At 46.1% G+C, this 13,690-nt stretch overlaps 2 protein-coding genes across 24 annotated transcripts in view; one reads left to right on the forward strand and one right to left on the reverse strand.

Annotated features, from left to right (window-relative positions):
* PRELID3A (PRELI domain containing 3A) overlaps positions 1 to 10,596 on the forward strand; it is a 48,938-nt gene extending 38,342 nt beyond the window's left edge. For 4 of the 15 annotated variants that reach the window (XM_002697806.6, XM_015460133.2, XM_024984440.2 and 1 more), the window contains one exon: positions 1,888 to 10,596. In XM_002697806.6, coding sequence (XP_002697852.3) covers positions 1,888 to 2,304 — 417 coding nt within the window. In that variant the 3' untranslated portion in view covers positions 2,305 to 10,596. Of the gene's footprint in view, positions 1 to 395 lie in introns of all 15 variants that reach the window. The other 11 variants (XM_024984444.2, XM_024984439.2, XM_024984445.2 and 8 more) reach the window with 8 other exon arrangements.
* Positions 10,550 to 13,690, reverse strand: part of SPIRE1 (spire type actin nucleation factor 1) — a 168,236-nt gene continuing 165,095 nt past the window's right edge. For all 9 annotated transcript variants that reach the window (XM_005224316.5, XM_005224315.5, XM_010818970.4 and 6 more), the window contains one exon: positions 10,550 to 13,572. In XM_005224316.5, the coding sequence (XP_005224373.1) occupies positions 13,314 to 13,572 (259 nt within the window). In that variant the 3' untranslated portion in view covers positions 10,550 to 13,313. The remainder of the gene's footprint in view (positions 13,573 to 13,690) is intronic.

The following is a 13,690-nucleotide window of genomic DNA, read 5'->3' on the forward strand; positions in this document are numbered from 1 at the left end:
CCCTTCCTAGTGCACTCAGGTCAGGGCTTGGCTGAGAGCCGTTTATGCTTGCATTTAGGCGCATTTGTCCAGTCACAATATAGGACCAGTCTGCCGTGTTTCTAGAAAAATCCAGATTTGAGTAAGGTTGAGAGTAGCTTAGCTCAGGGTAGTGTCCCCCGCTTCTGACCCAGAGCAGCATCATCACATCCACACTTCGAGCCCAGAGGACAGAGCTGGCACGACTCATTTTGTTTGTCCATGGTCTAGCTTAGGGCAGGCCTGAGTGTTTGCTGAGAAGAATATTCTACAAGGAAGGCAACTCTCAGCAAGGACAGAGTCCCTTAGCCCTTTATGAGAAAAGTCAGGGGAGACTCAGTGAGGCTAAATCCAGGCCTCTCACTTCCTGTGTTTAGGGGCTGCTCTGCTGGAGGCCTGTGGAGAATCACGGCTTCTCCAGCTGTCGTTACCATCCCACAGCACCCCAGACCAGGTCAGGGGCGCCCGGGGCGGCTAGCTACCTGCTGATGGTAGGGGAGATGGAGGTGGAGAGGCGGGTTACCCCACACCCGAGGTTCAGGAGCGGAGGTTAGGGGCCGCTCATGGAGGGGTCTGAGGGGCCTCAGGAGGTGACAGCAGGGATGGGGTGAGGCTCCGTGGAGCTCTGGCTGGGGCTGGAATTGTGTGTGTCGCCTGCCTTGTTTCTCGGCCTGGTGTCTCCTTTGCGTTCACTTGACCTGCGTAGCTCGCTGTCTGCTCCTCGGTGAGACAGCAGGACGACCTCTGACAGCGCACTGGCTTCTCTCTGTGTTGCTCCAGGGCTGGGCCGCTATTGAGTGGATAATTGAAAATGCGGAACGCGCGCTGAGCTAACGAGGCCTGCAGCAATCCCCCCCCCTTCCCGTGCTTAGCGGCGGTAGCTACAGGATTCCTGAACCAGGAGGATGTGGCGCCCACTGGGCTCCCAGCGGCGTGTGCGGCCCGCGTGCTGGGAGGGGTCTGCGGGATGCAGCTCTGTGTGGGGCCCCGCCCTGTAGAGAAAGACTGAACTGGTTTCATCCTCCTCCTGACACACCAGCTCGTTTTATGGCGAGATTTGTGTTCAGGTTTGTCATCTCGTCTCCAAGGGCAGTTTGGCTTTTCCTGCAAGCGGTTCTCAGCACGCAGTCCTGTGTTCTGGGACTGCTGTGTCCTTTGCAGGAGGGTCTCACCAGCAGGTCCAGTGTGGAGGGCTGATCTGAAGGGGATTTTATTGGGAGTAAGACTGGAGTGCCTGCCCACGATCTTGTGCGGATGCCCCAGGCTCAGGTGTCAGCACTGTGGCCAGTAGGCTGCCCTTCCTGCTGCTGCCAGCCGTGTGCCATCACTGGCCCTTCGTTTTTAGTGCTCAAAGTTGTTTCCCAGCATCTCTTTGAGCTTCTCAAATACTCTTTGTTTTCCTCCCCTGAGCGTCTGGGGTTTCAGGGCAGATTTGACACTGGCGTGGTCAGCAGTCATCTCTGCTTCATAAGGTCAGAGTTCACTGCTCCCTCTGTTGAGAGAATCCTTACTCTCCTGCCCTGGAACTCCTCCTACTTTTGGCTTTTCAAGCTCTGGCCCTGCTTCCCACCCTCAGTTGGTCTGTCTGCAGCACATATGCACACTTGGTGCTTCAGTCAGCAGACATGAGCCCTGTGGCTTGGGCTTCTTTAAAGAGCTTCCTGCTTTTTGCCTAAGGCACTGATGCATAGGTTTGCCAGAACCTTCACCTTGAACCCAAGGTCATGACCTTCTTCCTTGAATGCACCACAAGCAGCCTACCTGACTGCTGAGCATCCTACTTGGGCGTGTGCATGTGTGTTTGGTATGTGTCTGATGCTGTTGCTTTGAATTGTGGACCCTATCACATTCTCTTGCCTCACAATCTAGAGCTCAACTGCCTCAGTCTTTAATGATGCCTCACCAAAAAAAGAAACAGAAGAGAAGAAGCGAGTCTGGAGCATGGTCCTGGCTGGACTGGGAGAGGCGGGAGCTCCCGGGTCACAGCCATCATCAGGCTGGTCGGCTGTGACCTCACAGGACAGGAGGCCTGGCCAGTGGCACTGCCCATGGGGCAGACCTGCTGGGAGCAGGGCAGGCTGCCTTGCTGCCTACTGCACGTTGAGCCTACACGCCTGTTCTGCTGCGCCTGAGCCTGGTTTTCTCAGACGGCTGTGGGGCCTCCTCTGTCCTTCCCTCAGTCTCATCTGTCCTCCCCTCAGTGCCAGCTCTCCTGCCGACTCTTGGGGTCTCGCTAAAGAGCTTTCTCTTTGCAGAGGATGCCCCATTCCCTTCCCTTGCCTTTGATCCACAGGCTCACTGCCTGTCTCTTCACACATCTGGCCACCAGCTGTTACCTCAGACATAGCTGACGTGTGTCCCTGTCTTACCCCTTCATGGATCTGCACATGCTAGAGTCGGGCATCCACCCTGATGGTGACACGGGATAGTTAGGATTGGCCTGGAGAGCCATTTGCTCTGTCCTGCGGCTGCAATGAGACTGCGCACCATCTGGGACCCCCGCCTGGACTGCAGTCTGGGCTGGTGGTTCCAAGCTCTCAGCTGTTCTGCCGACATCAAGGTACCTCCAACTGGGAGTTTTAATTTTCTCAATTTTCAAAAATAAAAAATTTTGTGTTTTAAGTGGTAATTCTAGAGAAGCTCTTCTCCATAAAGGAAGGTTGGAACTGTATTCTACCACATTTTTTTAGATACTGCTTTTCCTTTGATATTGATACTTCCAATCCAAAATTAAAATTCATTTTTATTTTTAAGACTTTTATGCACATAGCTTTAAAGGTAAAATAGTTAAAAGATTTATGACAAAAACAATCCCTCTTACCCTTTCCACAGAGCATGCTTCTACCCTTCTGTAGACTCTCTTGGCAGTTTTGGCGTTTACTGTTAGATTCCTAAAATAAATGAGCATACTGTGCTATTTCTTGATTCAACAATTTTAGATTAAATCTGTTGACTTCCTGCTATGATGGTTATTTTCTCTCTCACATCTTCCCATCTCCAGTATAGCTGTGTTGTAACTTATGGTTAATTATTTCTATGATTAAAATATACATAACTACTATTTATTACCAAGTGAAAAGCTATACGTTAATTACATTTTCTTTTAAAAGAAAAAAAACATTTATTTGACTGGGTCTGGTCTTAGTTGTAGCATGAGGGATCTTTAGTTGTGTATATGGATCTAGTTCCCTCACCAGAGATGGAACCTGAGCCCCTGCTTCGGACCGCCAAGGGAGTCTCTATATTTTCTTTATGTAGCTTTTCTCCCCTTGAAGGTAATAACTGTGTTTTCCTTTTCATCTGTTTATTTTTTCAAAGTCCCTGGCTGAATGCCCCCACATTCTTCCCCTGCTCTCTGCAGCACCTCACAGTGTCCTCTCCTACAGCTCAAACCCCATAGGCTGCACACCCCTTTCTCATTTCCCTGGTGCTGTTCTTCCTGGAGGCCCGTCTCACTCTCTGACCAGCAGCCGAATGGCTGTTGGCCTTTCTCCCTTCCTGGAGCCCTGTCTCCTGGCCTTCCTGCCTTCTCTTTCACCATAAAATGGGGAAGGACATGCCACAGTAGCTTCCAGGACTTGGCACATCTGAAAATGTCCCTTCTCTTCCCACTCTTCACTCAAAAGCTGGTTGGACATATAAATGTAGATAAAAATACTTGTTCTCAGAATTTTGAAGGCACAGCTCCATTGTTTTCCACTTCACTTCCTGAGTCTCTGTATATGGCTTTTTTTTTTTTTTTCTCTCTGAAAGCTTTTAGGGTCTCTTTGTCCCTGATGTGAAATTTCATACAGCCAAGCCTTGTTGAAGTGATCTTTTAAAAGCGCTCTGTGCTGCACTGCGCATGTTAAATTCCTGGCTGTGGTGCTGTGCTACAATTATGTCACATGTTACTGAAAAAGTGGGTGAAGGGTATGCAGCTTCCAGTAAGTCTACATTAATTTCAAAATTAAAGGTTAAAAAACTTCAAAAATAGTGCCATCATGGAAAATGGCAGAGGTGGGTACTCTGAGAATCAATCCCCACATTGAAACAAACAATAAGCTGGCCAAAAAAAACAAAACAAAACCAAAACAACGGAATCAACTTTTGTAGCACTCTGGATTTTAGTCAAGATACCTAAACTAACCAGTAGGGTGCTAAATGAATTTTAATTAACCCACCCTGCAGATTTTGGACTTGGCAGCCTTCAAAATTAGGGCAGCCAATTCCTTAAAATAAATCCCTGTGTATGTGAAAGAAAACTCTGGAAGAAAATTGTGGCTATTTTGACCAGTGTGAAATGATACCTCATTATAGTTTTGATTTGCATTTCTCTGATAGTGATGTTGGTGTCCTATGGGTTTTTTGGCCATCTGTATCCCTTTTTTGGAGAAATGTCTGTTTAGATCTTATGTCCATTTTTTGATTGGGTTCTGTTTAATACGGAGCTGCATGAGCTGTTTGTGTATTTTGTAGATTAATCCCTTGTGACCCCAGCTTTAGAAGAGTGGAGTCTTAACCACGGGACCACCAGGGAAGTCTGCCATTGGTAATTTGGTAGGGATTGCATTGGGTAATACAGTAATTTTGACAATATTGATTCTTCCAATCAAGAACATGATATATATCTTTCCATCTGTTTGTATCATCTCTGGTTTGTTTTATTAGCATTTTATAATTTTTAGAGTACAGGTTTATTGTCCCCTCAGATATGTTTATTCCTATTTTATTTATCTTGATGAGATGGTAGATGGGATTGTTTCCTTAATTTCTCTTTCTGATCTTTTGCTGTTAATTGCACAGGAATACAAGAGATTTCTGTATGTTAATTTTGTATGCTGCAACTTTACCAAAGTCATCGATAAGCTCTAGCAGTTTTCTGGTAGCATCTTTAGGATTTTCTATGTGTAGTATGATGTCATCTGCCAACAGTAACAGTTTTACTTCTTTTCCACTTTGGATTCTTTTTTTCTTCTCTCATTGCCATGGTTAGGACTTCCAACACTATGTTGAATGAAAGTCACGACAGTGGATATCTTTGTCTTATTCCTGATCCTAGAGGGAATGCTCTTAGCTTTTCACCCTTGAGAATGATGTTAGCTGTAGGTTTGTTGTATGTGGTGTTTAATATGTTGTGGTCAGTTTCCTCAGTGACTACTCTCATTACCTTTTGGAAGGAATCAAAACCAAGGCCTAAGCACAGGCCCAGACGATTCTGATCCAGGTGTCATCAGACCACACTTTGGGGGATGTTGGGCCCCCTCTCTTCATGAAATCTGTTTCCAGGAAAGTGTTCTTGACTGACACCAGCTCACAACTTACTATAAATTCCTAGAGTTTTATATCACTTTGGACCATTTTTCTAAACTATTCACATACATATTTTTCTGATTAGAAGCAGAGATGGGATGTTTACTTTGCATGCACAGCCCTGGGTGCTCACTGAGTATGTGGTAACTTGAGGACTGGGTTCAGAATCATAGCCCTCAGTGGGGAAGGCAGGTGGACAGAAAGCAGGGTTATGAGCACAGGGCTGGACCTCACATGTGATGCCGGGCTAGTGGTTTGACCTTGGGCACATGTCTACCTGGCTATATTGCCGTCTCTCAGGTAGACAACAAGTGTATGCACAGCACCTGCTTCAGAGCTGAGTATCAGGATTGTGGCTGAGAGTGCTTTACATAGCACCTGGTGTGGAAAAGTGCTTGAAACCAAGCAGGACCTTGTGGGGCTTTCTTGGTGACAGACCCCACCATCCTGTGCTCCCCACCTCTCGTTGGTAGAAAAACGTTAGCTTCCTAGCCCTTGCCCAATTTCCAAAGAGCAAATTTAATCAGAGAAGTGGAAAAATGGAGAAGCAAGTGCAACAGTCAAGCAAGTCAAAGCAATGATAGTTTAGCCATTAAACAAAGTCAGGGACCTTTAGTTCCTCCCTAAGGGCTATAGGTAATATTCTGAGCCCTGTCCTGAGATGGTTTGCTGATAGTAACCCCATCAAGTGGAGGAGTTAGCTGCATGCTGACAGTCAGCAGGCAGACCCCTCGAGTGGCTGGAACCAGATGGGTAATGATGTAGATTTACCGCCCTGTTACTGCACCCACCAGTCAGGACAAACGTCCACAAGTGATCAGGCACCCCTAAACCTCTCCCTCGAGGACCTTGCCTTTAAAAACGCTTCCCTGGGGGCTTCTCTGGTGGTCCAGTGGCTAAGACTTCATGTTCCCAATGCAGGGGGCCTGGGTTCAATCCCTGGTCAGGAAGCTAGATCCCACATGCTGTGACTGAAGATCCTGCATCCCACAACTAAGACTGGCACAAATAAAGAAATATTTTAAAATATATATTAAAAAAATAAACATGCTTACCTGAAAGCTGTCAGAGAGTTTGGCTGTTTGGTCACAAGTTGCCCGTTCTCTGTGCTAACTCCGTGTTGGTATCCTGCAGTAAATGCTGCACTTTCCTTCACAGCCTGGAGTTGGCAGGGTGGTTTTGCTGTGTGTCAGGCGAGTGAAATCAGTAACATGCTCAACTACTGGGAGCTAGTATTGGCTACTAAAACCCAGCAAAACATTTAAAAACATATTATCTAATATAAAACTTACCTTCATATCTTCCCTTATTTTCTTTTCTTGGCCAAACTGTTTTAATATGACAAATTTGAAGTCATTTGGGATGTTTTATTTCAGCCCAGTTGGCACATACATTTTAATCAAAATGTTATGATTAGTAAGCATTAACTATCATCCTTTGAAAGGGGCATTAGTAAAAAGGTCCTGAGTATGAGCTCAGTGCTGATGAACACACGATTTGTGTTCACACAGCAGTTCAATTATAGGTCTCCAGGGTCTCTGATATCTGCCCACCAATGTGTTAATGGAAAAAGCCGGTCTGGAGGCTGGGCTGTGCATGGTGGCTCTGCCAGGGATCTGGAGTGGACGGGAGCCTGGAGAGGAGCATGTGGTGAGTGGCATTTACAAGAGTGGGGTTTCTGCGGGCTCCAGGGAACCAGCAGCTGCAGAAGCTGCTGCCTCAGGCCTCCCAATTCTAATCAGCCACCTTTGGGCTGCAGTGACTTCTGACTTTGGGTTTTACTCCTGCCTTAAAGGAAGAATATGGCTGTGCGTGGCACTTACGTGGTAAAGAGCACTGACTACACACTATGTCAGTTGTTTGGAAGACATGTTAATGGTTCTGTCTTTGTATTGACTTATTTCCATATTGAACCTGCTCAATTCATCCATTCACTCCAGAAACATTTTTGAGCACCTGTTGCATGCAAGATAGTTTTCCAAATCTAGAGATGTAGCAGTGAAGAAATCTGACAAAGATCCGTGTCTTCGTGAAACAGTGTAGTAGATGCTATGTGCGGTGGAGGAAGGAGGAAGAACAGCAGCAAGTACTGCAGACATGGGAGTCCAGAAGCTACCAGAAGCAGCTGTGCCAGGGGATGGGGCACATTCTGTGCAGCCATGTGAGGCAGAAGCAGGAGGTGAACAGTGGCATGAATGCCATGAGGGCTCCAATCCACTACTGCACCTGCTCACTGATGGAGTTTCGCAGGGAAAGAGCATCTGCCTGGCCCTGGATGTTTTTAATCAGGGCTGAGAGGGCCAAAGAAATAAGCTTCTGGGCTGGGGATCCCTTACCACAATGGGAGGTGTGTAGACTGGGGACCCCTACTTCCGCCGTGGCTGTAGTAACCTTTTTTTTATTAAGCTGAACAGCAAGATTTGTCTGTACATTTGTTTCCATTTAATGCAGTTAAACTGTGTGTTACATGTACCCACTCCCCACCCTACCCAGCCACTCGCTTCCCTTCACATCTGCAGTGGGACACGTCACACAGCGGGGCACATGTCACACTGCAGGACGAGACCTACCAAAATAGACCATGCCTTTGCATCCAGCAGGTTGGGAATGAACCACAGTAATTGGATGGTGCTGGCACAAAACAGCAGGTGAAAAGGGGGTTGTTTGTTTTTTGCTTGTTGTTAATGTGTGTCAATGCATCTGTCTTTTTAAATTTGGGGAGATGAACTCAGATTTTTTTTTATAGCAAACAGTAAAACTGAACCTCTCTTTGCCATATAATCAGGTTTGTCAATACAGAGAAGTACTGTTTAATGACACTTGGCTTCAGTGAAAGGGTGAATGTGAATTGCAGAGATTCCTCCCACTTTCTGTTCCATGACTCAGGCTCTCAGTGACTCACTGCTCAGTGTCTGCAGCCTGGATACTCTGACCCATCATGTTTCTCCTGGTTAAAGTGACCCGGAGACCACCACATCCGGCACCCTCAGTGCTGAAGTCAGGAAGCACTGCGCGACTTTCCCAACGTCTGAGGACTGAGGGTTGTACCACTGCTAAGCTGGAGCAACTGAGTCAGAGCCAGTTCACATGCTTGAGACCAGGCTCTGCTTCACTAATTATGGTTGTTTTTTCTCCCAGTTATCAAGGTGGAAGCCCTTAGGTCCTACAGAGCTCTTTCTGCCAGTGGCTACCATTGTGCAGCAGAGTGAGCCCCAGTTTCTACCATGAAGCTGTGTCCACCACCGGATGCACCGTGAGGAATGCCTTAGGCTGCTGCAGGGAGCCACACAGAAGTGGGGATGTCTAGCCATTAAGTTCACGGTGCTCAGTTCAAGTTCACAGTCTATCGGTCTGACTCCTGAGATGACCTTGTGGTAGGATGACCCAAGTCATCTTCCCTTTCTTACGGACAGCTGAAATGTTCTCAGGCATCTTCTGCTTTTGGGGTGTCAAAGATCAAAGTTTCTTCCCTTTAAACGAGAAGCTACTCTGTTTTCTGTTTCACGTTCGGCTCTGCTGTAGGAGCTACACGGTTAAGGAGGTCTGTCCACCTTTGCAGAATCGTGCTGCTCCTCCTTCCTTCTCTGTGATTGCCCACAGCTTTTACACCACATTTGCTGAGGAATTTGATATTCAGGTAAGCTTTCCAGAAATCCTCTCTTTGGCATTCCCACTCTTCCAAAACCAGCAAAATTTGGGTGTGACCTTTTCTGCTGTGTCACCGCAGGGGAAGGAACAGGGGAGGTAGGCCAGGGACTGACTGACAGTTCCTGCAATGACTGGACACCAAAGCCAAGAACATGCAGAAGGGCGCCTTCCAGTGAGGCTGCCCCTCTGTGCTGACTGCTCCCTAGGGGAGGAAGTGCCCTCCTTCCTTCAGTTTATAGATGCATCAGAGCCACTCTTGAGAGCATCCCAGAACAGGAACCAGCATCGGGCCACCAGGTGAGTGGAACATCCAGGTGATCCCTCAGCTTCTAAGCCCCAGGGACGCAAGTGACCTCCTTGATGACCCAGCTCTCAGGAGCCTGCTTCACGAGTACTGTGTCCTGTCAGTGCTGGAGCCCTTTCACGTCCTCTGCTTCATATTGCACATGTTAAAGAGGCTCAGGTTGTGCCACTGGCATCAAAACCCCACAGCAAAAACAGCTGGAGAATGTTCCACATAGTGACATCTATTCTAAAATACATCAGTATACACACCATGCACATTTTAGTGGGACAGCACTGTGAATTCAATCTGCCAGGTAACTGCACCTGAGCATTTAACTAGTGTAAGCAGAGTTTTATATTAAGTAGGTTCTTAGCTCTTAATTTTTTTTTTTTTTTTGGATGAGCCAAAGGAGATGTTTCTAGATGTGGGCCTGAGGTCAACATGAGGGGAAAAGGTGCGTTCTGATGGCTGTGTGTATGTATGTATGCACACCCTGCAGAGAGCAGAACTGGAGTCCTGACACATTAGTGTGTAATCCAGCCCTTACCCACAACAATTCTCCTTATGGAGTTCTAATGATTTGCAACTCTACAGCTTCTCCTCACCAGGGGCCGGAAAGGAGAAGGAAAGGCGCAGTTGAATAAGGGAGGCCCAGAGCTTCCCTTCCTGGTCCCGATGTCTCCAGAACCTAGGAGCAGCAAGGCAAGGGCTGTGCCCTGGACTCAGTCAGCGAGCATGTGGATTACGAGCTGAGGTCTTGTCACACACCTGTCACAGGAACCTACTGCAAGAAGAGCTTAAAATACATCTGGCAAATAAGTAATAGATTAATATCACACTCAGTATCACCTAAGGTTTAAGGCACGTAAAACGCCAAGGATGCTCTCTAATTAACATAAAGACAGAACCTTCCTAAATTCATTCTGGGTTTAAACTCAAGCCTTTAAGAGCTACAACAAGAAATTTTGTTTCATGGGACATTATAAGAACACATAGCATAAGGAATTCTATTTAGGAAAAAAAAATGCTTTCTAAATATTGTACAACTATGGAGACAATTTGTAGATTTTAGTTTCCTACCCTGCAAGGTGACAAAGGAAGCAGGCTGCTTGATGACACAGCAGTTACAGTGGGAGCTCATTTTCATTTATGTTCTCAGTGTGGTCCTTGCAGGTTGTATTTCTCAAGCTGATCGTAAACTGCTGATGTCACATAAATGTATCTTGTGTTTCCAAACTAGGTGGTTTCAAACAGCTAGTCACCAAAAGATAGCACGATTTTATAATAGGAACTCCACACGTAACGTATGATGGAAAGTCATTTATTTTCTCCTCAATAAATTTTAAAAGACTTTAATGGAAAATGTTTGGTAGCGTCATGTTACGCTGAATGCCAGCAGTGCCTGGACTTTATACACGCAAGAAGCCAGGTCAACGTGTACACATTTCTCCATGGCCCTACAACAGTTCTGCACGTACAAAATTGTCTGCTGTTTTGCTCTAGCAAATAGCAATATAATTTAAAACTTTCCTATGTGACACCTAAAATCCAGTCTGACATTTATTAATACAGTTAGAAAAATAAGAGTCTTAAAAAATTCATGGCATGAGTTCATGGTGCTGACCATGATGTGAGTTTATGAGATCATGGGATCTCATCAAATGTAAGATCATTTTAAAAACTCCTACATGACAACTTTCTGGTTTAATTTGAAAGGCTTAAGACTTGAAATCTAGTGAGACTATTAAGTTGATGTACTTAAGTTCTACTTGTGTTGGGAGAGTTAATTCTCATTGTCCACTGAATGAATGCCCTCCAAATACCAATAAATATATTACAGTATTTACAAGCTTTGCTATCTTTCCTGACACTGACAGAAAGTTAAAACTGTGAGAAGTGAATTGAAAGTGTTCTCAGCCTGGAGGGAGAGGGTGAGAATGACGGTCAGTGCGCAGACACACATCAGATTCCACCCGAGGCCAGCCAGCCAGCGAAGCTGTTGTCAGACCAGAAGTAAGTGCCAGAAGCAGCACAAAGAGCAGCCTGGGATCCAAGGGAGGGAGGGAGGGAGGGCGGGGGGCAAGGCTAAGGACTGTGAAAACATGCCCCACAGGCCAGCAGTGGATGACCCTCTGGAATTATCCAGTTTGGTTGAGGTGGCGGACACACGCCACGGATGTGGGAACTTGTTTGGCACCAGAAAGGGATGCGGATTTGATTTCTACAATCTCAGCTGTGCCATGTGCCCTTTTCTACTCTTCTGCAAACTGTCCCATGGAAACCTGCTGCTCACGATGTCCCAGTAGTTAAACAGTGTCACAAACCCGGAGCAGTGAAGTCAAGGATCACATGGGCTAGATTTTGCCATGTGAATGGTATTCTCATTTCAGGGGAGGGGTTAGTTTTTTGTATTTTAGAAACACCTATAAACTAGTCATTATTTTAAAAAGCACACTCTCCTGGGTCTGTTTTTTCCACGGACACAAACACCCACCCCTACTCCTGTCTTCCTTGCACCTGTCCTGGGGATGGTCTAGAGGCTCAGGCCAATCTATAAGGGGTCTAGAGTTGAAACTGTCCCTTGGAAAACTGTACAAACAAGATTCACTCAATGTAACATTTGAAGCTCTCACATGAGCCTCTTTAAAACAGTAAATATTTCCATAATCAGGGTTTTCTGGTGGCCCACTTTTACATGCAAATACAAATTGTTAACATGCATTAATTAGTCAATTGGTAAAGTTTATTTTGCAAGTGTAAGTAATTTTAAGCAATTTACTAACTTATAAATTTCCACCATGAAAAACCACTACCAGAGCAGTTCTGAGGTATTACTGTTAATTCCCTATAGAAATGTTGAGGGGGCGTAGAGTGACTGCCATGCCTTTTGGTGAGCAGTGCTGTCTCCAGTGTTGACTGCAGACGTGTCCCAGAGTGTGTCAGAAAGTGGCCTGGTGCATTAACCAGGCTTGTGAATGTGACTGGCTGGTCACCACTGAGCCAACCAGAACCACAGAGAGAGATGCCACGGAACAGACCACACAGCTGAGAAATGACAGGTGTACGGTGCTGCCTCCAGCTCGGCTTCATCAAAGCCCACCCTACCCACTCAAGTCGCTTAAAAGGAAAATGTGTGCAAAACATCCAAAAAGCTTATCGGCAGGTTAATTTTCTAGTAATTTTAAAAGACTAGACCATGGTTTTCCTTTAAAATTCATTTATAAAAATAAATTTCAGTTTGAGACCTTATGTACCAAATTGTGGCTTAATTTAGTCATGATGGTGAGACTGTAAAGTATGAAAATTGCTGCTGGAAAGGTGGGTGCTCACAGCCATTCTTCTAAGAGGCCAAAGTACTGAGCTTCTGGACAAACTTCTAGCCTGCCTTTGTCCCATGATGCCACAAAACTTTCTTAGACCTCCAATATGCAACTACTAGTAACAGTAATACATTCAAGGTAAAAACAGCCTAGCACTTGCTCAGGAGACACTGCCTTGCTGCCCAGGGACACAGGCACCCCCCTAGGCCTACAGCTCCGATGCTTGTCCTGGGAGGCAGTGGAGAGCCCTTCCCAAGTGTCTCAGAGCAACAATAACTTAAAACCAGTTTGACGCACAAGCAAACCCTTGCAGGTTCTGTGCTGTGAGGCCTCCAGGGGTCTGTGTCCATCAGGTAGGAACACTGTCAGTGGAAATGCCAATATGACTTACTGCTTAGACCTTGCTGGCCCCTAGGCCTGCGCTAGACTGATTCCTCACACGAGAACCTTTCTGCCCTAGAACATTATTTCAGGCACAGTAAAGAACTAAGAGGAATGTTTCTGGCCTCCAAATCTATAATCACACAAAATCAAGTTTCAAACTACTGTCCTCTTAGTGCAGATGAGCAACTGGCGACTGGTCATGTGTTCTCAATTGACATGAACACAGCATTTAGTCTGTGGAACAATGCAACACAGCAAAACCCTGATTCTCACGCAAACCCAAGCCAGTTAACCACATTGAGGAGACAGTGACAGCCTGCTCAGCGTCCTCACAGGAACTCGACTCCCACAGGAAGGCACGGGGCTCAGACCTCACTGATGGTCCTCTCTGAGGGGCAGTACTCTGAGGGGCCTGCTGAGGACATGTAGAAGGACTGCGTCTTCCTCTTCAATCGAGCTCTCTTGTTGGCCAACACCAGACTGTGGCGGCTTGAGCTGATGATCTCAGAAATGAACTTTTTGCAGTCCACACACACCTCCATAGCACTCCAGTCCTCCACCAGCTCTTTGGGAAATTGGAGTTCTTCATCTGATTTGTCCACAGACTTGGATTTTGAGGACAACCTAAAAAAAAATATTTAAAATATCATTTATTAAGAATTCTACTGCAATACTAAGAAAATACATGCAGAAAAAGCAAATTTGTTGCCAAAATATGATGGAATGGGTGGTGATTGGCCAT

Source organism: Bos taurus, chromosome 24 (genome assembly GCF_002263795.3).
Source record: "Bos taurus isolate L1 Dominette 01449 registration number 42190680 breed Hereford chromosome 24, ARS-UCD2.0, whole genome shotgun sequence".
In the NCBI taxonomy this organism is placed as follows: Eukaryota; Metazoa; Chordata; class Mammalia; order Artiodactyla; family Bovidae; genus Bos; species Bos taurus.